The 23,949-nt window shown below is 41.1% G+C and overlaps 3 protein-coding genes across 6 annotated transcripts; 2 read left to right on the forward strand and 1 right to left on the reverse strand.

Moving 5' to 3' along the window:
* The first annotated feature begins 15 nt into the window (after positions 1–15).
* Positions 16–4,099, forward strand: LOC135242590 (dnaJ homolog subfamily A member 4-like). Its single transcript, XM_064313736.1, has 8 exons — positions 16–175; positions 507–652; positions 1,121–1,301; positions 1,601–1,705; positions 2,478–2,705; positions 2,952–3,182; positions 3,351–3,451; positions 3,606–4,099. The coding sequence occupies exons 2-8, from the start codon at positions 521–523 to the stop codon at positions 3,816–3,818; spliced, it is 1,191 nt and encodes a 396-aa protein (XP_064169806.1). The 5' UTR covers positions 16–175; positions 507–520; the 3' UTR covers positions 3,819–4,099.
* A 1,068-nt stretch (positions 4,100–5,167) lies between these two features.
* Positions 5,168–7,401, reverse strand: LOC135242592 (small ribosomal subunit protein eS27-like). 4 transcript variants are annotated; one of them, XM_064313740.1, is made up of 4 exons: positions 7,242–7,401; positions 6,293–6,401; positions 6,088–6,198; positions 5,168–5,395 (listed from the first exon to the last, which is right to left on the reverse strand). In XM_064313740.1, the coding sequence occupies exons 1-4, from the start codon at positions 7,245–7,247 to the stop codon at positions 5,367–5,369; spliced, it is 255 nt and encodes an 84-aa protein (XP_064169810.1). In that variant the 5' UTR covers positions 7,248–7,401; the 3' UTR covers positions 5,168–5,366. The 4 variants fall into 4 exon arrangements, with proteins under 4 accessions (XP_064169810.1, XP_064169809.1, XP_064169808.1 ...); XM_064313739.1 differs by lacking the exon at positions 7,242–7,401 and adding an exon at positions 7,123–7,164; XM_064313738.1 differs by lacking the exon at positions 7,242–7,401 and adding an exon at positions 7,051–7,164.
* A 1,125-nt stretch (positions 7,402–8,526) lies between these two features.
* Positions 8,527–23,888, forward strand: LOC135242591 (ras-related protein Rab-8B-like). The gene is made up of 8 exons (XM_064313737.1): positions 8,527–8,765; positions 17,763–17,823; positions 18,418–18,478; positions 18,928–19,005; positions 19,959–20,048; positions 20,309–20,374; positions 20,776–20,826; positions 21,254–23,888. The coding sequence occupies exons 1-8, from the start codon at positions 8,642–8,644 to the stop codon at positions 21,344–21,346; spliced, it is 624 nt and encodes a 207-aa protein (XP_064169807.1). The 5' UTR covers positions 8,527–8,641; the 3' UTR covers positions 21,347–23,888.
* Positions 23,889–23,949: the final 61 nt, after the last annotated feature.

A 23,949-nucleotide genomic window follows, 5' to 3' on the forward strand; every position in this document is an offset into this window, starting at 1 on the left:
TTTCCGGAATAATCGAGAGAATTTTCTATCGTCACGGGCTGCATAAACGCTCCAGAAAGTTCTGCGTCTCGACGCTGTATAAATAGTAAGCGGCTGTTAAAGCCGAGAGAGATTCCAGCCCACGAACGTCTAGCGTGTAAGACAAGGAGTTGTCGGTAATTCTTTTGTTGAAAAGGTAACGTTACTGTACCTTGACGTCTTTGTATTACATATATATATTATCTTCAATAGCTGAATGTCATGGATCAAAGGAAAGTTAAGCTCCAAGTCTTGCTAGTTTAAATGTCAGTTCTACCTTTCTTTCTAGGTGTTTTAAAGACAGTGACACTGAAGCTTCAGTCCATATGTTTCGTAACGTGAACTTAATCGTGGAATAAAATAGATGGCCACACGGCTAGGTTACTAGATAGCTGTTATGTTGTCTTTTGTACAAACAGCTGTCATCCGATTGATCGAATTAACTAATTCGTTTTGGCAATTTGTTTATTTGTGTCGTTTGTCTATAGCTGCTGTAGTCGAGATGGTTCGGGAAACCGGTTACTACGACCTTCTTGGCGTAAAACCAGAAGCCTCGTTGGATGAAATTAAGAAGGCATACCGAAAACTTGCTTTGAAATATCATCCTGACAAGAACCCCAACGAAGGAGAGAAAGTAAGTCACGTCTGATTGTGTTGAACGGGGTGGATGCCTAGACACAGCCTGCTCGATTTACAACACAGCGAGAACGGCTTCTGGAATGATCTGGAACTAGGATCATCGAACTGTCAATTTCCGAAAGTTAAAATCGCAATTTGTAAGGGATTAATTTATAAACAGTTCATTGTGTTGACATTTAATGCTCAATGTACCTAGTTAGGGTAATATGATTACGTTAGTTTATTTGGCAGGATTGTTTTTGTCTGATTAGGCAAATGTGATTCCAGTGCTAGTTTGTACTTGGTAGGATTGTTGTTTGCTGAACAGGTTACTCTACAGGGTTGGAGTCTGATCGATGTGGTCACTTCTGGCACTACGATCTTTACTCACTCTAGTGTGTTTCTTTTGCAGCTCTGGATAAGAGCGTCTGCTAAATGCCTGTAATGTAATGTAATGTAATTTAATATTGTTTAATTTCTACAGTTCAAGCTGATTTCTCAAGCCTATGAGGTTCTGTCCGACCCAAAGAAGAGAGACTTGTATGATCGTGGAGGGGAACAAGCCATCAAAGAAGGAGGGATGGGAGGCCAATCGTTTTCCTCCCCTATGGACATTTTTAACATGTTTTTCGGGGGTGGTAGCAGAATGCAGAGGGAAAGGAGAGGTAAGGCAACCCCTGGCTTCAATCCCTCATATTTTACAGTTTGTTATAATTATAGATTATCATCTGATACTGATTCTGCTGGATACTGCTAGCATTTAGTCCTGGACATTATATTCAGGTGCTCAACATCTCAGTCTGTTACTGAGGTAATACCACAAAATATTAGATATCAGGCAGAAATCATTATTTATGACTGAGTACTTATACTAAATTATTCCTTCAATTAAAGTTAATGAGTGACTTCTCCTATCACTTTCAGTTTGAGTAATTTTTTGCTTTTTTGTTGTTGTCCTTTTTAGGGAAGAATGTTGTCCATCAACTTTCTGTTACACTGGAAGAGATGTACAGTGGCGCAACCCGAAAACTGGGCCTTCAGAAGAATGTAATCTGTGAAAAATGTGATGGTATGTGCCATATTTTCCTATTTTTTTCCCTTAGAGTTTATTCAAAAACTTTAGAGTTTATTCATGTTTTTTTCATCTCCCCAAAGAGAAGTTCAGTCTAGTGCATTATTGCAATTGCATAAATTGCTTGTAACAAACAGACAAAGAAGAAGAAAAAAACCACCAATACAGTCCACTGTATATTGCAACTGTAGTCTGGTATTTCATTTTAGGTCAAGCGTCTTGTCCTTAATGTACCTTCAATGAAATGGAATCTGGAGTTTGTGACAATACAAGTATTTATGATGGTCAGCTTGGTTCTGATCAAGTGTGTATTACGCCTGCTTATAGTAGTTTCAAAATAAGCTAGTAAATGATAGATTTGTTAAATTGCAACAGTTTCAAATTAAAGCTCTAACTGGGTCTTAAACATGTGAAATCTTTAAATACGTTATAATTACAGAAATAAATATTACAGATTAAGCAGATCAGTATTCAAAAAAGGTGGCTATGTATAGCTAGACTGAGTCCTTTGCCATCTAAAACCAAAAAATAAAATACTGAATGCCCAAAAATCATTTTTTTGTATCATACGAAAACTGCCACACCCAGGTATATCCCTTCATTTGCATGTTTTCCCACAAGGGTCAAAACCCAAATACTTTTTACATGTCCTGAAGTACCCTCTATTTGTTATATACAGTAAACTGGTATCTAGTTGGATGGAGAGATGAACAGCTGTCTATTATTCTGATGAAGGCCAGGACTAAAAGCCTCCAACGTTTCGCTGTAGGTTACGGAGGAAAGAAAGGAGCATTGGAAAAGTGCTCAAACTGCAAAGGGAGGGGTGTTCAGATACAGGTGCAGCAGATCGGGCCGGGCATGATACAGCAAATCCAGAGCATGTGTGCGGACTGCCAGGGCCAAGGCGAGAGGTTCAACTCGAAAGACCGATGTAAGAACTGCAATGGTCACAAAGTGGAACGCAAGAAGAAGATCCTGGAAGTCCACATTGACAAAGGTGTGTAGGTTATCCTGGCAGTTCCTGTTAAAGTCGTGCTCTACACCAAATCGATCAGACCCAACTTGTATATTTGTAGCAATGAGCTTGAGAGATTTTACTGTAAATCAAAATTTTTGTGTAATTCTACAAGTCCCAGTGGTAAATGCTCTTGCCTGAATATATTTAGCTCTCTCATTCTCAGCTTTTTATGGTGTGCATGGGTTGGTTCACTAACAAAGTGCAATGCATGACTTCAATGTAAAGGCATGAAAGATGGGCAGAAGATTACATTCCATGGGGAGGGTGACCAGGAGCCTGGGCTGGAACCTGGCGATGTCATAATTGTCCTGGACCAGAAGGACCATCCAGTGTTCCAGAGACAGGAAGACAACCTCCTCATGAAGATGGAGATCAAGCTGGTCGAAGCACTCTGTGGGTTCAGAAAGACTATTCGCACTTTAGACAACAGAATGCTCATCATTACCTCACCACCAGGTAAACTGCAAACTCATCCTTAGTCTAATACAGGGAGGGTTTTAGTGAAATTGGTTTGACTAAGCCTCCCTGTATTAGATGCCCATTTCAATTAGGTGCTCACAACCTTTCTGTTCTAAGATCCAGCTTTACTATGTACACAAGTATATCACCATTCTATTGTTGCAGGGCTTGTAGTAAAGCACAATGACATCAAATGTGTCCAAAATGAAGGTATGCCCTTGTACAGAGACCCTTATGAGAGAGGACAACTCATCATTCAGTTTGTGGTAAGTTTATAGTCTCCCTTTTCTTATGACAAGCTCACTGCTGAAAGAAATGGCTTTTTAAATCTGCTTTCCAGTTAGCCACAGCCAAGTCAGCAGATTATTCAGTCAAGTTCGGGGCTGTTGCTTATCCTCTGTCCTGGCGGTCTCTTCTCAGGTGGAGTTCCCAGAGAAAGGCTGGCTCCCTGATCACATGCTCCCTCAGCTGGAGGCCCTGCTCCCTCCCAGAGATGAGGTAATGATCACTGATGACATGGAGGAAGTAGACTTGAGTGACCTGGATTTGCACTCCCAGCAACGTAGATACAACACGGAGGTCTATGAGGAGGACGAAAGCCCCAGGGGTGGGGTGCAATGCCAGACGCAGTGAATGTGACCCCCTTTCTCCTTGCAACGATTGGTGTATAAACATGGGGACATGATTTTCTGTGTGTATGAATCATCTGTTATATGTTACCTGTTAATGTTTTCTTTCTGCTTAATGGCAGTGGATGTGAACAAAATAGGCACACGCTTCATGTGAATTGCTTTATTTTTTCCCCTCCACCTTTGTTTGGTTAAAAAAGGCCATTGAACTGAATAGAGAATTTTTCACCTATGCTTTCTGTGAAGGTAACTTGATTTTTCTGAAATAAATAATTTTGTATACTAGCAAGGTTGCTTTGATTCTCTAAAAAAAAAAAAGTGCAAATTTAAGTTTACTTTCAGAGAAGCTTGAAGGTGCTTTAGCATACAACAAGATGGTCATACGACAAGATAACCTTCTCATCCAAAGGTAGAAGCTAAGCAGGGCAGCACTTCTTTAGTGCTTGGATGGGAGATCTGTGAAAATATAAATAGCTACTTAAGGTGGTGTTGGTGAGCCAGCAGGCCTTAGGCCAAGTTGAAAAGAAATTCTCAATTAAAGCATTGGGGATACTTCGTTGTAGGACACAGTGTAAATCTGATTCGACCAATTTAGGATTCCAAGGCATTTAGTAAGTGGTTCTAAGTCAACCTGATAAAATTCCCAATATGACAACTAAACCTTCCCCCGTCAATTGAAGAAATAAAATCCATGCTCCACCTTAGCTCATTCGATTGAGTTGTCTGGTAAAAAGTACATGATGATAGCAATCCACGACAAACTAAAGGCCTTAATAGTTGCAGATTCCGGACGTGGCTGTGTTATTAGCCAACTATGACTGGGAATCCACAGCAGCGTGAAACAGTGTCGTCCTGTCTGGGGAAGGGTAGGCTTAAGACAGTCGTGGTTCCTTCTAGCATGCCAAGTGTCCACAGCCTCAGGGTTGTCTTAACTAGGCGATACTGCATGCCTCTCCTCTAATCTTCACTAAATCTTCTATTGAACTACATTGTCTGTGGAGTGTTAAATATACACTGGCATGGATGCAAGTTACAGTTGCAAAGTCATACTTGCGTTAAATCATGTTGATCCTTTTGGATGCTCAAAGTGAGTGTACCTCTGGCCAATCACTGACATTATTGGACTACTGACTATCAGGCAGAAGAGAACCAAAACTACTGCCGACCTTGGGGCCAGATTTGAGTATCTTTGGCCTATACCAACAAGATAATATAGAAGCGAATGCCATTAATTTCTGAGACTCAATGATGTGTCTGTGGCAGGGAGCACTGCACTCAACTGCACTCATACTGTATATGCATATATTAGGCCTACTTACAATTACAAATCATGTCAATAAAATCATGTAACACTTATTTCCTGCATCATGTATAAGACTTTATTTCAGAAAACTGAACAGGTTACACAACAGAAAAAACTTGCCATGTACCATTCAGAAGTTGATTAATTTTCCAAGCTTCATTCATTGGAATCAATGAAAAGTTTAAGGCATTGATCAGTGGTCTGAATCACTTCTTCGCATTCATCATGGCCATTCCATTTCAATCCCCTTTAGTGCTGCTTTCTTCTAAAAGAGCAACCTGAAATTAAATTGAAAACAATAACTTATTTCCCACTTTAAATAAATTGCAAAAACACTTGGAAAGCCTGTATGAAAGGCATGTTTACAGGATATTTCTGATATAGCAGTCAGGTATTATTCTGACATGAAAACTAATATAGCATTTGCTGTCATTTAGGTTCTACTTAAATAACAGATACATGTGAATTTAAAGTTCTACCTATGAATTCTCTCTGAAGTTGGTGGCCCAATATATGAAAAATCTCAAAGACATACACTCACCCTACATCCCAACCTACACTCACTGCCCACTGTATTCGTTATACCTATCTAGTACTGGGTAGGGCCCCTTTTGTCTGTACCACTTTAAAATCTACCAATTACACCAAGTTAATTGATTAACGGCATTATGTTATAGTAATTCAATGCCAATGGAGCAAAAATACTCCATGCAGGTATTCCAAAGACATAAAAGCAGTATCAGATAATTATTCCTATGCCCCAAGAATGAGTACTGAATGCATTTTTCATTACTACATAAAATTGTGAAAATGCGCTCGATTTTAATGAGGCCTTCACACAGCCAAAAGATGACCATGTGACATTCTAAATCATTGCATCACATTATTTAAGCCACTAACATCTTTAAGCATTCTTCTTTCCTACAGCAGTAGTGGACATAATCTGTGCTGCTGAAATCCCTCCACCTACCCTCTGTGAGTCTGGCTTTTCCCCCAGTTGGCTGGCAAAGCACTGTTGAACATCCCACACACAGAACCACAGTCTGGGCATGGCTGAATACAGTGGTGATCTTGTAGCAGCCTGAGAAACAAATACAAGTGTGTCACAGACAGAGTCATACAGGACAGCAAACACACACCATGGAATTCAGTGTGGGGATAGCCACACGGGTTACCTGGGCATTTGACATCCATGAAGTAAGAATTGGGGCTCTGAACCAGTCTTTTTTTCTTGTGCTGTCTTTTCTCAAGTTCATGAGAAGGATGGAGAAGATCCTTTGCGAGCTGAAACAAAGGAGGGAGTTTAGTAAAAAACCCAGAAATGCCATATGGCAAGCTTTAAATCCATTCATTTCACCATGTCCCTGGAGGTAAACATTAATATATTTACATTTTAAATTTATAAAAATAGTTTTAAAAAATGTTTTATCTACGTGTCTAAATAAGAGATAGCTAGTTGGTCAATTGTTAACTAACGATAAGCTATCAACGTGCGAAAAACGATACACACCCCCACAGTTAGCTTAGATACTATTAGCTAGCTAGTTTGCTAATATTCACTGGCAAGTAGCCATCGAGTTCTTAAATCTCTAGCTAGTTGCATGTCGTTATAAATAGCCAACGCCATTAAATTACACAATGGTTGTCTGATTAAAACAACAGCATATATTTCTTATTAGCCAAGTTGCTTTCACTAGACAACTCGTGACCACTTAGCCAAGTAATGTAACATACAAGCTTTAAAACGTACTGACGCAATGACAATATCTACTAGCAAACTATTAGCTAAATCACAACAACAAAATCAACCTGCTAATATTGTAAATCACAAGACTAGCGAAACATAGCCAATGCAACGAATAGCGGGCGATGATTTAATCACAGAACTTTGAACGGCAGCTAACTAGCTAGGCCCAATTTTTATTATGGCTACCCATGCAAGACAAGTAAGAGCGCCATGTGTCTTCCAAAAAAGAAAAGAAAAAACTTCAGAACACGTGCGTACATTGGTAATCAGAAAAAGTAAAATCATTGACAATTTAATATGAATAGATATAAATCAATCAATTTCAGGTTCTGATATTTCGACTATATCGACAAACAATATGTTTATTATTGACTTACAGGCATTTTCACTGACTTAACGATGTTCCTTGCATAGACGCTCGCGAGACTGATTGGTTCAAAGGAGCTGTACTGAGGTTGCCAGATTGATTTACATCAGGATTACACTTCAACATCGCTTTCTCGTAGCATTGCCAGCATTGAGTAGCCTGTATTGGACAGGTTGGGAAACACACCTGCTTTATTATTACTGCAGTAACATTGCATTCAAAGGCCTCGGTATGATAACACTAAATATATTTCTGAAACAATTTGAAGATTCCTAAAAATGAAGCCCACGTTGTGTATTCATATGAAAAACAAAATGTACTCCCACATCTTTTAGACACCGGTAATAAACATTTTAAGCCAAAGCCTTTTATCCAGACCATAAAACTACACACCGTGTAAACATTTGATACCACAACAAATTCAGGTTTCCCCTTATCTACACACTATGCTGAAAACAATGCTGACCAGGAAGCTCAGCGGCATCAACAAAGCATATAAACCAACTTGAATTACAGGCAAATTATTATCAGAAATGCAACCCAGCATGACCACTACACACTTTTACATTACAATGCAAATTACAATATATCTGACAGGTTGTCAGACATGCACCGCTTTAAACTTCAATAATTTTTAACATTTACAATAACCTGGCAACCCTGAAGACAACCTAAAATCGTCACATTCAACACTTCCGCTTCCTGGAATAGAACGTCATTTGCGTCAAACGATACCAATGTTAATGCGAAATTGATCTGAGCTACAGCTAACGTTAACTATCCACATAAATTTGATGAATTTTATTCATTATTAAGTAAAATAAACTTGATTCTAAGTTGTAACTAGCTACTGTACGTCTGGGTCATTTTCCTCATGTTAAGTTGAATGTATTCGGCGGCATTAGATGGTACTAGAGAGCAATTTAGCTAAAGTAACATTTATTTTAAAAAAGCTAACATTTATAGAGGTCGTCTTTGTATAAATTTAGTTAAGTTTGTTTTTAGCTATTTAGCTTTGTACACAGACGTTACGAATCATTTTGTTTTTCTGCACAATGAAAAACATTTCTACCTCGGCCTTTTGGATATAGCTTTAATTGTGGCTCTTGTAGAAAATGAATCACAAGTTTCGGTCGCAGCGGTAGAATACCTTCTCTCGTACCTGCACCTTTTCAGTACATTGTACTTTGAAAAGTTGTATAAATTGTTTCCCGTGAAATCGAATAAATAACAGACATCTTAAAAAACTACACTGACCACAATCCTACGTGTGCTCTGTTATTGACGTCATCACACTCACGCCCTCTCTTCCCATCACTGTATGGATACAGTTAGAAGTACCGAGTAGAGGCTAGTCCGCTTGTTGGTACATTGTCATTTATAAAAGAAGAGGGAACACCAACGGGAAAAATGGCGAAAACGTACGATTATTTATTTAAACTATTGCTCATAGGAGACAGCGGTGTGGGTAAGACCTGTCTACTTTTCAGGTTCAGCGAAGACGCGTTCAACACAACCTTTATATCCACAATAGGTCAGTTTAACCGGGTTCTTCTTTCTTTTTTCTGGGAAGGGGGGTGTGGATGGTAATTTAGTTACTCTGAAAACAGACAAGGCAGTATGGGGGCACTTGCACAGGAAAAGGCCTAGAAACTCGAGCACATTTTACTGAATGAGACAGGAAATGGCTTACTTCTGGTATCATCAGCTAGCTCGCTAAGTTTCTTTGAAAAAGAAACGGATCATTGTATTGTAGCTCGCTGTCAAGCTGATTTTGATTCTCACTGACTAGCTATACGTATAGACTGGGATCAGTAGTGCACGGCCACATAAATGGCTTGCTAGTCTCCTATGGTAGGTAACAGGTTGTCCTTTTAACGGAAGCATGTGGAAAAACAATTCTGTATCCAAATTAGCCTATATTTATTAGTTTTTAATAAATATATTTAAAATTGTGTTTTATTCATCCGCTGCCAGTGTTTGCTTTCAAACACAAAACCTTACTGAAAAAGGAAGGGACTCGGACATTAGTTCGTGAGGAGTGAAGTGTTGATCGACACGGAGTTTAGAGACTTTTTGCCTAGTTGGGTACGCTATATATGGCAGCCGTCATTGAGACTAAGTTTAACTGCCTGTCATGCACCTGTCATAGAATAGTGTGTGCGCGCGCGTGTTTGTGAGAGAGAGAGAGCGCACACATTAATATTAGGAAAATATGTTGTTTATTTCTTGTGGCTACAGCAATCTCAATGGAAGTTAAATAACTTGCATGCTTTATTTTCAAATATTCCAAACGTCAGCTTTGTGATTGATATTTGTCCAGTCAAGTGATCACTAAAGGATGGAATTTTTTGGCAACTGAAAAGTCCTACATTTATTGTGATATTTTATTCAGCAGATAATAATAGACTCCTGCTACTTGACCGCATTGAGAAAGTATCTGATGAAACCACATCATCAAACACATTTTGTTAATGTAGGCCTGGCCTTAACTGGAGTCCGCTCTGCATAGATATGACAGGGTAGTTGTCCTGTTTTTGGTAGTTTTGAATGGATTTAATTTGCCAATAAGTGCATATTAAAATTTAAAACAGAAGTGCACACTAGATTAACATTGAAACAGTCTTTTGATGGGGTTTGAAATTAATGTAAAAGATAGTCATCTTAAGAATATTAATCTTATATTGCTTTGGGTCATTGTAACATGTTCACAATAAGAAGGCATTTGTTTCCTGGTCCCTCTAGTTGGGTGGGCATCCAAATGTAGTGATGGCAGAACTGCTGGCAATCCCTCGCTCCCAAAACAAAAACAGTAAAAAGTGCAAACAGTAATTATAAATGCTTAAAAATTAGGCACAAAATAGGAGGACAGAGCCCTTCTTGTCACCACACTGAAGTGGGTTGAGCTTCTGTGTACTGAGAGCAGACAACCACCACGCTAAAATAGACGCTGTTCTGTTCCTCTGAGCCCCAAACCACAGTCATTAATATGCTGTGGACGTCAGGGAGACCAGTACTGTGCGTGCAGGGCCCAATGGATTTGATGGCAGATGCTGCCGGCAGTTCTGCCTGTGCACTTTGCAGTAGCCAGTATGGAGGATTGTGCATGTAGCAGTGAGATGAGGACATGTCACCTCATCAGAGCCTTTGGAATCATCATCAAGCCTGGTTACTGTTGAAAATGCGTTGTGTTGCCCAAATACTACATCTGGGCCTGTATCTGAAATTAGCTAAAATAAAATTGAAACGCTATTCATATATTTTTTAATTAATTTATGTGTTTGTATGATTTTGTCATGATCTTGGTGATGTGCAACATACACATTTTTTAAGGCATGAGGTTTTAACTGCCTAACACACCCTTGTGGGAGTTTCTGGACACATTGACTAGAAAGACAAGAAGATGACAAGTGTAGGTGTGAATCTGAACATGTTGTGGGTTGGACTTTCTTTAGCAGGCTTGTTATACATATTAGCTGGACTAGTCGGCGGTGACATAGGTGGTTCTCCCCCGGGGGCACCAGATGGGTCCGCAATTGCTATCTCCAAATCCAAAATTAGTATAACATGTTCTATAACCACATTTCCGTTTCAGCCTATTTTACTCGCATGCAATTTTGACCCCAGGATCAAGAGGGTTGCACATGCTTGTAACATAAACTCCAGCATAAAAATACATGCAGAGTGCAGCAGGTTCCTGCTATTGTCCTGTCACATCAGAGCAAAAACAAAAAAGATTGATTTATTTCTCTGAGGTAAGGTGTTTAGATGAAAATGGGGGAGTTTGCATGGGAATTCTGGCCAGGGCTAAGACAGGCTTTCTCTACTATGAATACAGCACGAACAAGAGTCCGAATTAGACTTCCCTTCACCTTTTTCAGCTCTTGCTTGGATTTATAGGATTTATGAGCTGGAGCCAAGCATATAACCGAAGGCTGTGCTGGTTTATATCAGGATCCATCAGCTTTACCAGTTTTAGCAAAGCCATTCTGGAGAGCCTGACTGTTAGTTCTTCCTTTCTTTAGCCATTAAAGAATCTCAGGACACACATGATCAAGACAGAGGATTCAAATAGGCATATATCCCATGAATAATTTGATAACAAAAGTATTTAGGCTAGTGATGCTATTATGTCAGATTAATCATTAGTCATTAATAGCAGTGAAGATAACACAAAGAATATTTAAGACTTATTCTTTGGGGTGTTCTTGTGTCCCCTAACTGTACTGTCTGTCTGTGGGTTATATAGTGTAGGATTTACTCACGGTAAATGATTAGCATTTAATACTGCAATGCTGCTGAAATACAGAGGAGGTGGAAGTGGTTAAAGGCTGTGCCATCCAAATGGTGGCCAAGTTATGCTTCTGAAAAAGGGCTTTCAGGTTGTTGTCCTTTTTGAAACCATACAGCGAGTACTGGTAAGAGATACCAGATGAGCAGTGCTGTTATTTGCCTAGCTAATTAGTGACCCGGGACTGGCCAAGCTGTTTTGAGTTCATTTCTGTGAAAGGAACATCAGTGGAGTGTTTGATTTTGCATGCGCTAGTACTAGAGACCCTAGCTTGCTTATATAAGAACCAGCAATCATATTGAAATATTTCTGTTTGGTTTGCGCAAATGGCTAATTGCTGTTTGTGTTGTGGGCTAACCTCTACCATTTTAGACTAATTAATATCCCATCTCAGCGATAGTTTATTTAATACTTGATTTTGTTCCAGTATTCCAATTAAACGTGGCTCTTTAGAAATTGGAGGATTTAGTCGGGTGCACACCAGTGTCTGTGCTTGGCCTGTTTGGAATGGCTCATGCCAGTTTGGCAGCAGTTTAAGAGCCCTGTTGTGTTTGGCAAAATTTAGATGGGTTGTGCTAAGTAGCATCTTGGTGATTTGTAAACAACATCCATCTGTAATTAGACTAACTAGCGAGATAGTGTTGTACTTAACATGAAAGAACTGATTCACATGTCAGTGATTGCACATTTACTTTCTTGTTCTGGCGTTCATACAAAAAGTATGTTTCTGCTTCAGCACTTTGAGAGGCATGCTCAAATTTACTGCCAGTTGCAGTATACAGTATGATGCATCCCTGCATAAGCATTTTTTGGGCTTTACTGTCATATGCTGAATCTGCTCTGAAAACAATATCAAACAAAATGAAAAATGGACTTTTCTCAGTTGATAAGTTTGTTTGCAGCTATAGTGTCAGGAAGCTGGCTTTGTTTGTGCTCTTAGCTCTTTTTGTTTGCAATGGTGAAGAGTACTTTTTTGACCTGATGGTAAAATTTTAGGCCTAACTGCTCTGCCAGAAAATAGTATGCTACCACGATGCGCAATGTGAACATGAATGTGGCTAATATGGGTTTTAATTTTAATTTTAATTTTAATTAGGATTGAGAAACATAAATGCAGTTCTTTCAGATTTCATACAGCATTAGCTACATGAAGAAATTACTTGGAAAATCTCACCCTGGATATAGGCTAGGCTATACAGGCCAATACGCCTATGGTACGTTTTTTTGGGATGACGCCAACAGCAATATGCTGAGAGATAGTAATGATAGATACATCAGCCAATATCAGTTATCACATGGACAATTTGGCAAGAACATTTTACATATTACTGCCTAGGGTAGAACCCACATTCTTTCTGATAAACAGGCCACTTGTATTCTAAGTTAGTGCTAGGAGAGTCAGGGCTTTGCTTTGTGAGGAGATAAAAAGGAAATGTAGCTTGGGAGGATATGCAGTGAAGAGGGCAATGTCAGATATTTGCCGTAGCAGGATCACATGGTTGACACATTCCTCTTTTTGTCTACATCCCTCCTTAATAATTCAGCACAATCAGATGAAAATGTATTGGGTGTATCCAGGGCGTGGCCAAGAAAACTTATTTTGAAAGATTTTTATTGTTGCCCTGAGTGGCAGGAAGGGGTTTTTTCTTGTTTGTCTTTTCATGTGAATTCAGTTGCGTAACATTGCAATACACTCCCTCCCCCGTCCCGACCTGATTTCTTTTAAACAGTGAGTGCATGAGTCACTTCTCCAGTGCCCGGGGGCCTGCTGTCTTTCCTGGATATCAGACTTCACACAGTTGTATTGTTCTTTGTCAGTGTCACAAGTGTCTTCCTAGACCCACAGTCAGAAGCGTCTGTTTGTCGTTGACCCGCTCGTTTAGCGCATGTAGTGAGTCCCGTTACAGCGTTGCCAGGTTACAGCAGGCCAGAGTTGGAGACTCTCCTGTATAGATGTGGTGCATTGAGCCAACCCTGCTGAATAAAGGCCTGAATCCATAGCCTTAATTCAGTCTGTGCTCTTTCTGTAGCAGTGAAAAACAAACAGGTTTGAACAGGCTCTACCAAGGTGCTGTAACCACGAAGGAGCCGTAAATTTAATTAATTCTTTTGCTAGGAAATCAGTTCTGGGGTTTTCAGATTTTTTAACTAACTTTATGCTGATACAAATTCACATTTCAAATGCTAATTGTTAAAAAAAAAAAACCCAGTGTACAGTCTTGCTCTTGAGCATGACCCGTTGATCTTCATAGAATTATCCACTTGGAGTTTCTTTATTAATTTCAGTGACATATACTGTCTGATGTCCTGCTCTGAAAAGGAGTAGGATTATTTGTCATTTGCTTAATTGCATTTAAAGTTTGCAGTCTTAATTGTTGAATAAACCATAAAGGGGCAATGCTGTTAGCCTACGCCATGCCCACACTAACACTGAAGAGCCTGAATTTGTGAATGGCAGCTTTTCGAGCATGTCCATGGCTATGGAGATGTCATTGGATGGTCAGAAAAGCCTTGTCCTTAGAAGTCCTGGGAAATACTCTTGTGGTGCTGGAGTTATCTGTAGTGTGACATCTGCTGTGGGACTTTCCCTCCACAGCAGTTAAAACGGTTTCTGAAACAGTCACAGCACACCCAGTGGAGGATGGCGAAGTGGAAAATGAAATTCCGGCCTGGTGACTTTCGATCTCATAGCGGTTTCAGAATGCCATGGCTTCCTGCCAAGCCATTTCCCCTCAGGTCCTTTCTTACATGTGCAGATATTTAAGCCTTCAAGTAGTGTTTACAGGTTTAGAAAAATCCTGAGAAATTATACCTAGATGCATAGCAGAGTCCTAAATGTTCTGCTATGTCAACAAAGAGTATTCGTTTACATTTGCGCCACTACGCACAAATTTGATTTGGCATTGTTATAATGACTGCATACTGAGGACGAAATCATAGCGATACATAGAGTTCTTCAACATTCCTAAATTTCGTATTAAAATGGACCAGACAGCTGAGTCACCTGAAGTTTTGGATATTGATGAAAAAGTGTGAGCACCCACATGCCCAAGATCCCTTATGATGCAGAATCTTATGATCCCCTATGATGTGAGTGGGGGGGAATCTTTGCTGACATATCACATCCACAGTCATGGTGGAGCATTGGCTACAGTTGAGGTAGCCACGCCCCCTTGCCAGTGCCAGGACCTGCCGCAGTAACCTGACTGAACAGAGACCGTTCTGTCAGAAGCCCTGACCACGTCTCGTGACTGGGGTGTGCCGTTTGTGTGTGTGTGTGTTTGTTACTGTGTTGGGGGCCTGCATTCCACTGTGTTTAACAGTAAGACGGCACCACTTCCTCTCATATGAGAGCGAGGTCATTGACCCCTGAGCCCAGCCACACTGTAGGCTTCTCCTCAGTGCTGCTTCCTGGTTCAGGCATGCGAGCGCAGAGGCAGGGAGGGGCGGAGCCGATGGCGTGGTGACATGGCCCTCTCTCGTTCTCTGCGCCGGTTTGCACCAGGGTTGGGCAGCCGGATCGTGGCCATCGGATTTCTCCCGTTGTGGAGTGGATTCTCAGCTCTGAATTCTCCCTTTGTCAACAGCAAGAATTCGTAAAATGTCGTCCCTCCGTAAGGCAGCTGTGTCAGCGCCATCCTTGACATTCTCATAAATATTTAGTGATGCTTTTCCCATATTTCTGCACAGAGCTTTGAGGGCTTGTGGGTTGAGTCCTGCCAGCCTCGGCCTCTCTAAGACTCTCTAGGAAGACTAGGACTGTTTTCTCTGTCCACTTTGATATGGTTGTAGAGTTTTCCAGGTGATAACAAGGTCTTTACGTACAACCCTATCAGAGTCTATGAGTGAAGCCTCCTCAGTTGGCCTTTCTCCAGCATGAGAGGGTCACCCCAGGACGATTTCTTGCATCGCTGCTGTGGTTCAGCGACCTTTTACCCACTCAGAGTTTGTGATGTCAGCAGCAGTGAAGACAGACGGCAGGAGGGATGAGGGAATGTGACTCACCCTCTCGGGGCCCGTGAGCGACACTTGCGTGTAGCGCGCAGCGGAAATGGTGGGCCTCTGACGTAGGTCTGCTCGCAGGAGCTGCAGCAGAGCTGGCCACTTCCTGTCAGCCTCCAGCTCCGGGGCTGCCTGCAGCAGGAGCTCTGTTAGCTAACCGAAAGCTCCAGCTCGCCCGCGTGCATGCCGTTCATTGTGACAGGGAGTGCCGTGGCTGGAACCAGCCATCGAGACGGCCCAGCCTGGTCCAGAGCCCCGCTCCACTGTGCTCGCTGGCGGTGTTGCCCTGGAGGTTTTTTTTTGACAGCACAAAGTATCTTCACATTGGTTGTTTGAAAGAAAATATCAATGAAATCCATCCACTTCGTGACCTTTGTGTCCTCTTCATTGCAGAGACCCCTTACAGAGGATTTGGTAAAAAAGGGGAAAATATGAGGGCTTGAAATAGTTATATGGGGCCACTAATTTGAACACATTGAGGGTTTATTAAGTAAAATAGAAAGCTGATTTATACACTAACAGGTGCAAATGAGTGCATTTATATTCAGTGTGCCTAGTGTCCTTGTATTTGACACTGTACCTGTGACACAGAGGACAATGCTGAATAATGCTGAGAGAGAGAGAAATAGATAGATGGATATATATAGTAGATCGACAGACAGATAAATATGCACTGGTGGAATACCGCGTTCATAAGCATGAGCAGCTGCAGAGCGAGGCCCTATGCCCAGACTGGCGGTCTCTGATCCCGCCCAAAGAGGTGTTCTGGGACGGATGAATGTGACTGTCAGCCTGGTTCCCGCCTCCATCTGCCCTGCCCCCGCAGGTGAGTGTAGAGCACTGGTGGGGGCGGAGGGCTGGGGGCCGCTGCATACTGAATCTGTGCTAATGTCCCTGTGATTTATTAAAGGCCCAGTTGCTGGTTGTAATTTATTCAGGGGCAGTACAGTACACTCAAGGTGCTGAGCTTCTTACTATTTAAAGAGACCTTAGCAAATCAGCAGGGATTGTGGCTCTCCAGTCACACCTCACTGTGCATAATATTCCCCTGATGCATTTCTGTCACTGAGAAAGAGCCGTCATGCTATTCAATGCTTTTCCCTGCACTGGCAATGTTACACACTGTTATGCGGCACCGAGTGACGGGTGATTGATTGTTTGAGTGTCGAACAGGGTGGCACAAAATGCAGCTTTACTGCGAAGTGCACATTTGACACAGTATGATGGCTCTCGTTTCAGATAATTCAAATAATCTCTACCGTCACTTGTGGATTCGGGAATTCAGGTGTCATTACCCATGAATATTGTTAATGTGTTTGCAGTTGTAGTATGTTGCCATTTAATGCTTGTGATTGCCCATTGATGCACACTGTCACTTGTTTACGGTTTAATTCAGTAACTGCTATGATTCTTTGATCTTCTGTCTGTACCATATTTGTGTTTGCTGTTGATCAGAAGCCACTGTCTGTCTGTGTAAGTTTCTCTTTTGTCTGTTTGTTTATGCGAAAAGCAGCTACTGAAACACTGGGCACTTACAGGATGTGTTTCTTTCCCTAATGACAGGAAATGAAAAAGAGCATGTAAAAATAAAATAAGCTATTCTGTGATATGCTTTTTACATTACATTGCAATCACTTATCCAGAGTAACTTACAGAGTGGAGAACATCAGTGTTACTCTTAGGAATACAAAAGTACAGTATGATCAAGAAGACACAGAAGGCCTGTTCATAATAAATTAGTGTAACGTTAACATTAGCCTAACAAACAGCCATTTGTATTGTAACACTTGAAACTGCTGATACCTCAGGATACTATGTTCCTCTTAATGTATGCAGTGGTGTTCTCAGTAGAGTTAGAGGGCAGTAGAAAGCATCTCATTAGCTGCGCTGAATAGCATCTCTGGGGTCAGGTCTCAGTCAGAAGCTGTTCCAAAGGGCTGAGCTTTGACTTACTGTCATTCAGGGCCTGGCTTCGATCGAACCTCGACTGTTTCAGCAGCTTTGCAGGAACGATTGAGACTATACTGAAGGCTGCGCATTTTAAAGTGCTGTAAACCCTCCTAGACTCCAAGACAGAATAGGTACCATAGACATGCTGTAGAGGTCTTGGTTTCCCTCATTGAAGCACAGCTCATGAATTCTGAACTTGAACTGTTATTTCAGTGTCTGTTTAGTGCAAGTCTCCGTGCGTCGACAGGCTTGCAGAACCATGAACGTGTTCCCTTCTTCTGATTTCAGGGATCGATTTCAAAATCAGAACGATAGAACTGAACGGGAAGAAGATCAAACTCCAGATCTGGTGAGTAGAATAACTTGGCTGTGAACAGGCGGCCTAACAGGGCGTTGCTGATGTGAAGGCGCTGCGGCTGCTGTGAGGATTAATGAGACTCTCTCGGCACATGACGGCTCTCCTCAGAGTGACAGCTGGAGATGGTGGTTTTATGAGTGAGCGCTGCATGGTTGAAGCCAGTGAGCAGTGCTTTGCACTGAAGGCTGGTGGGGGGTGACCGTGGGCTGGGGAGATGAACAGATGACTTGGATGGTGGGGAGTGGCCACCTCTATACATATAAACGTATATAAACACACACACACACACACACACACACAGGAAATGTATCACAATGGACACAGATTAGGGATGACGTCCAGGCTGATTGTTTATGCCCATGTTGTTTACAGGATGTGTGACTGAGAATGGGAAATCATTATAGGTTTGCATTCTGGATGTGTGCAGTGTGACTGAGGGAGGAAACCGTGATGGATGAGCTCCTCTGCCCTGTCTCTCAGCACCGGCTGAGCCCGGGGGAGTGTTTAGTGTGTGTGTGTGTGTGTGTGTGTGAGAGAGAGAGACAGGGAGAGTCGGGGTGTAAACTAGGTGTTACTCTCTTGCAGGGACACTGCAGGACAGGAGAGGTTCCGGACCATCACCACAGCGTACTACAGGGGTGCGATGGTGAGAGCCATATTCTGCAGTTTGCTGTTTATCCCAGAATGCACTCCATTCTACACACACACCTGTGCTCCAGTGTATATACACACACACACACCTGCACTCCAGTCTACGCACACACCTGCACTCTGATCTACACACAAACACACACACACACACACCTGCACTCCAGTCTACACACACACCTGCACTCTGATCTACACACACCTGCGCTCCAGTCTACACACACACCTGAGCTACAGTGTATACGTACAGTATTTGAGCTGGAGAGTTTGAAGAAATGTTTAGGACAGAATTTTTTGCCATTTCTTATGAATTTTTATTCTACTGTGGAAAATATGGGAAATCAAATGAATTAGTCATGAAACTGAGTGCCCTGGGTATACTTACATACTTATACTACATTCACTGACCTTGGACCTGTGTGTTCCTTGGCAACCTCTGTCTTTTAGGGCATAATGCTGGTGTATGACATCACAAACGAGAAGTCCTTTGATAACATCAAGAACTGGATCCGGAATATCGAGGAGGTGAGTGCTATTGAAGGCCGATCTCCCATTGGCTGTCTGAGCACGCTCTCTCACATGGTTACTGTACAGAGAAGGGTATGCCTGTTTCACAATGTCTGAATTTTGCACTCATCCGTAAGAGACACTTTAACTACGCAACCCTTGGATTCATTCACAATAGGTCCGTAACTTGACTCACAAATAAATACAAGAGTTGTTCAGTGCAAACACAATTGGATTTTGCCCTCAAAACATTTGGTCAAATTTGCGGGCAGTGTTGATTGAATCCAGGTTATTTCTCATGATATCATGAGTTGATGTTATGATGAACATGATCTGTTACTGTTTTCTCTTGGCAAAAGCAGGCTAGTGACTACAGTTATAATGTCATAACTCACAATGTTGGGTATTAATTAAACATCACTAATGTTTGAATTAACAGGGGTTCTCCAGGTGAGGTAGGTTCATTCACTTTGCAGTGTACGACAAAAACTGTCAATGAATTACTGTAGGAGGAAACAGACTTTTTACCCTTTAGAATGAACTAAGGTGAAAGAAGAAAAATGAATCCCTACAGTCAGTTATATCATTCATTTTGCTGCCACACACTGGGGCATGTGTGTAGTGCAGATTATATGATCTGTTCATGCAAAGCAATGAGACATGCAATATTACAGAGATGCATCTAGCTAAATCAGAATTTTATTTGGTATAAATAAAATCAAAAAGCATAGAACATGAAAGTTCAAAAAAAAAATCTCATTGCTTGTTTTCAGACCTGGCTTTTGCCTAAATTTCCTTATTCTATTTTCTCTGTAAAGCATCTTTGTGATTCTGTATCTGTAAAAAATAAAACACCGCAATACAAATAAAATTGAATTGAATTGAAATAACACATGGTTGAATCATCTCGTATGATGTTGCATGTCATTGTTTATTTAGTAATGCCTCTTCCCTGTTACTCCCGCTTCTAGCACGCCTCATCTGATGTGGAGAGGATGGTCCTGGGGAACAAATGTGACATGAACGAAAAGAGACAAGTGTCCAGAGAGAGAGGAGAGAAGGTAACCACTGACATAACCATTATGCATTCCACCTGTGACACTGCTAGCTCTGATAAACAATGACGCTGCTTTCAAAATGTACGTTTCTCATCAGCTTCTGCTTATTCTAGTTTATTCATTATTGACATTTTTTTATTTTTTCCTAATAAGAAACTATATTGTTGGTGATATACTTGATACCGGATATGAAAATGCATGTAATTTCAGCTATGCTGAACGCATTGTTTATTCTTTTCTATATGTGCTTTGTTTTTTTGCAGTTAGCAATAGATTATGGAATAAAGTTCCTGGAAACAAGTGCAAAATCCAGCTTAAATGTGGAAGAGGTGAGCAAAAACCATGGAAACAAAACAGCGCTTGCCATTATTTCATCATTGATTAAATATATCATATTAGCCAGCTGTTTATATTATATATGCTATTATCCAATCAAATTATTGTACAGAATGTGTAACGGCTGGATAAACATATAATAGTAGGACATTTGTTTACATTCAATGCGTTTGCCTTCATTCACACCTATGAAGACTTAAATGTAATTTAAAGTCTACCGTGTGTCATTCAGCTGGATATTTGTGTCAGTCTGACCCAGATGCTGTTGGGTAATGAAGTCTGTGACTTTTGGGTGCCATGTGTGATAATGGAACCCTTTCAGCTTTGGTGCATTGTGGGTGATAATGGATCCCTCTTAGTGAGTGTAAATCACCGTTTCCTTTCTCCACTCCAGGCCTTTTTCACACTTGGCAAGGATATTATGGCCAGACTCAACAGAAAGATGGTGAGTTTGCATTATGTACATTAAAATGTTAAAATTATGTACATATGGGAAGGAGGTTATTTGCTACCCTTAAGCTGAGCTATGATTAAATAATTTTTAAAAATAATGGTGGTACAGTGGATAGCACTGTGACCTCACAGCAGGAAGGTGTGAGGTTCAAATCCCGGCCTGTGCCCATGTGTTTTCGTCTGGATACTCCGGTTTTCCAAATTGTTCTGTTGTTTAAAAGTATTCAAACTTTTCTAACAATTATTTGATACAGGTCTGGTCATAAACAGCCTCTTTTGATCATATGATCATGTCTCTTTATGATTTTATGGCCTCATGAGCATTTTTCAATGCTGGTAAAGTAATGGGGTAGAATCTGCTTGACTGAATGGAGCAGTTCTCTTGCTAAGGCTTGTTGCACATCTGTTCCCTTTCTTAGAATGACAACACTCCTCCAGGGGGAGGAGGGCCGGTTAAAATCTCAGAGAACCGGTCCAAGAAAAGCAGCTTCTTCCGCTGCACGCTGCTGTAACAGAGCCCCAGTTACCCCCCACCCCGCCCTCCGCCCCACCCCAAACACCATTTCCCCAAGCCCCGCCCCCAAACCAGCCGTTCCGTGTCCTCACCGCGGCCGACGCCTTGCTTCTGTGAAAGCACGCTATCGCACTGGGCCTGTGAGGAACACTGTTGCCGAGCACCGCGCATTCCGCCAGCATGGGGGGACGAGGACGCTCAAGGCGTCCTTTCGGACCGCTGGGACGAGCCCGAGGGACAGGCCTGATTTGGAACGGCGGCGCAGCCCCCGTACGGCAGGACACGTTACCCATCAGCCACAGCCTTTCACCTTTTTACGGCCTGCCGGCTACCTGGCTTCTGTGCTACGATGAGCAGAGCAAAGGAAAGGACACAGGGTGGTGGAAGATTTTATATTTTATACCAACGAGGCAAACACCCAGCAGAAGGAGGAACGGGCAAAACATACTGCTACGAATGTGTGTGTGTGTGCTTGTAGGTGTGCATGGCTGTGTGTGTGTGTGTGTGTGTGTGTGAAAGCATGTTTGTGTGTAGCCCCTGCATTGTACTTTTTATTTTTTAAACTAAAGCTGACCAAATCATGTTGATGTGCAGTAACAGATGTCTTAATTTCATGTTGCTTTATTTCAAAAGGCTTTCAAATAGTCTTTATTGTGTCTTCTTTTACACATGTTCAAAATGTCTTAGTCATTTCATATTGTGTTGAAATCATAGGCCAGTTATTTGTTAACCTTAATGTGTGGTTTCACAGGAAATCTGGAAATATAAAGAAAAAAAGGAAAAGAGACAGTTTGCATCTTTTACTGGATAATATGCTGTTGAAAATCGCAGTCTGCTTGTTGCACTCTAGCCTTAAGACGAAGTTGAGAGGAAGGATATTCTAATAAATTGTACATGAAGCTAAATGATGTCATAAGAGGACTGGAAGGAAATCGTTATCGTTGCTCTTTGAGCAAAAATGTAATTTGGATAAGCCAAATGAAGGAAGTGTGTTTATTTCAGATTTGTTTGAAATTAGGAATAATTTTGACATCACAGATGTGAGGGTTTTGCAGATGTACTATGTTGCAGGAACTGCAAACGTGCAATACACTGCTTAGGCTCAAGTCTTCCAGACCATAAATATCCCTGCACCTTAGATACTGGCAACACACCAAAGCATGTGAAAACTAAACACAGAGTTAACTGGCAAGAAGGTTAGATGGCAAGATGCAGCCCTTACATTCAAGTTTTAAATCTCTTCTCAGAACTTTGCTTTCTGTGTGTTTATTTAAAGTGGACGGGTGTTTGTCTATACTCGATGTGTTAAGGCGTGACTGATGTGACGTGCGTTTTGCTGTCAGCAGTCAGCAGAAGGTCCCTGCCTTCTAGCCACTGGTAATGGCTTTGACCTGGGACTGTGGGTCATGTGATGCTGTGTGTCATTGGTCAAAGGTCAGGGGTCAGTCCTGAGACAGGAATTGAGAGCAGGTCTCCATACAAGTGCTTATAGACACAGCAGCACAATAAGACTGCTGTGACCATTGTGTATTAATGTTCTTCATAATTGTTATTTTTTTATGTATACTAAAACTGGACTCGTACACTTTCCTATCACTGAGGACAGAAAAGGGGTATTCTGCAATGTGTATGTGGTATATAGAGAGTGTGTGTGTGTGTATGTGTGTGAGAGAGAGAGTGAAAGGGGAAAACCATAGGAAAACCACTTACTGCATGCTTGAATTTCCTGTAAACTAAACAACTGAAATGTAATACCACTGTTTAACCGTATTATTTTTTTAGTTTTATATTAACATACATAATATTTTTAATGTTGTTTGTGTAGACCGGGAACGATCTGGCTACATGCTTTTTTCTCATTTTTATAATTATGTTTTCATAAAAAGCAGTTATTATATAATATATTGTTTACAAAACATCTGCTGCAGCAGCTTTCTCTCTTCAGCTGCACTTTATTTTCTGTGTGTTGGCTGTTAGTCTAAGAGTTTTTCTTTAACACAAGTGGCATTTCAGTGTCACACATGTGGCCATGATTGTGCTTAGGGGGAAACCACTTGTACAGTTCACTCAAAAACAGAATGGTGTGGGTCTGAGCCCCTTGGCAAATGAGTCGCAGACTGAGGCCTGTTATGTTAAATGTCCTACTGATAGCTTGAATTGCATTTAATTTATGCCGGTGTGCTTTTTTACCCCATATATCAAATTGCTGAAAATAACATTTTGTTATTATGTTCATGGGACCATAATTTTTATATGTGTGCATCTACATATCAACTATATATTCATACAGTGCCAAAGCACAATTCTGATAATGTAACAGTGATGGCACTCCATTGAACAGATTTAGCCATCTAAGATCTGAAAAGCATTGTTATATGTGTCCTTAATATTGAGCAGACACTGTTTAATGTTTGGTTAATGTGTTTTTCATGCATTGACATGGTTGCAGTTGTAACATGTTACAAGGAATGTTGGCTTTGTTTTTCTGGGTTTTTTTCTTACAACATTCAACTAAAATAAAGATTACATAAGAAACCTTATTTGGTGGGGGTTTTATTAATCATACTGGTGATGCAGATATCTTGTTTTTTTGAAAAACTA

Source organism: Anguilla rostrata, chromosome 16, assembly GCF_018555375.3.
Source record: "Anguilla rostrata isolate EN2019 chromosome 16, ASM1855537v3, whole genome shotgun sequence".
NCBI classification, from domain to species: Eukaryota; Metazoa; Chordata; class Actinopteri; order Anguilliformes; family Anguillidae; genus Anguilla; species Anguilla rostrata.

Excerpts from the sequence above, each read along its gene's own strand:
- LOC135242590 (XM_064313736.1), top strand. The coding sequence starts at position 521 with ATGGTTCGGGAAACCGGTTACTACGACCTTCTTGGCGTAAAACCAGAA. Across the intron at positions 3,183-3,350 it reads CATCATTACCTCACCACCAG|GGCTTGTAGTAAAGCACAAT; the intron begins GTAAACTGCAAA and ends CTATTGTTGCAG. Across the intron at positions 3,452-3,605 it reads AACTCATCATTCAGTTTGTG|GTGGAGTTCCCAGAGAAAGG; the intron begins GTAAGTTTATAG and ends GTCTCTTCTCAG.
- LOC135242591 (XM_064313737.1), top strand. The coding sequence starts at position 8,642 with ATGGCGAAAACGTACGATTATTTATTTAAACTATTGCTCATAGGAGAC. Across the intron at positions 19,006-19,958 it reads GGATCCGGAATATCGAGGAG|CACGCCTCATCTGATGTGGA; the intron begins GTGAGTGCTATT and ends TCCCGCTTCTAG. Across the intron at positions 20,049-20,308 it reads CCAGAGAGAGAGGAGAGAAG|TTAGCAATAGATTATGGAAT; the intron begins GTAACCACTGAC and ends GTTTTTTTGCAG.
- LOC135242592 (XM_064313738.1), bottom strand. The coding sequence starts at position 7,149 with ATGATTTTACTTTTTCTGATTACCAATGTACGCACGTGTTCTGAAGTT. Across the intron at positions 6,402-7,050 it reads CTCTTACTTGTCTTGCATGG|CTCGCAAAGGATCTTCTCCA; the intron begins GTAGCCATAATA and ends CCTTTGTTTCAG. Across the intron at positions 5,396-6,087 it reads AAAAGCCAGACTCACAGAGG|GTTGCTCTTTTAGAAGAAAG; the intron begins GTAGGTGGAGGG and ends ATTTAATTTCAG.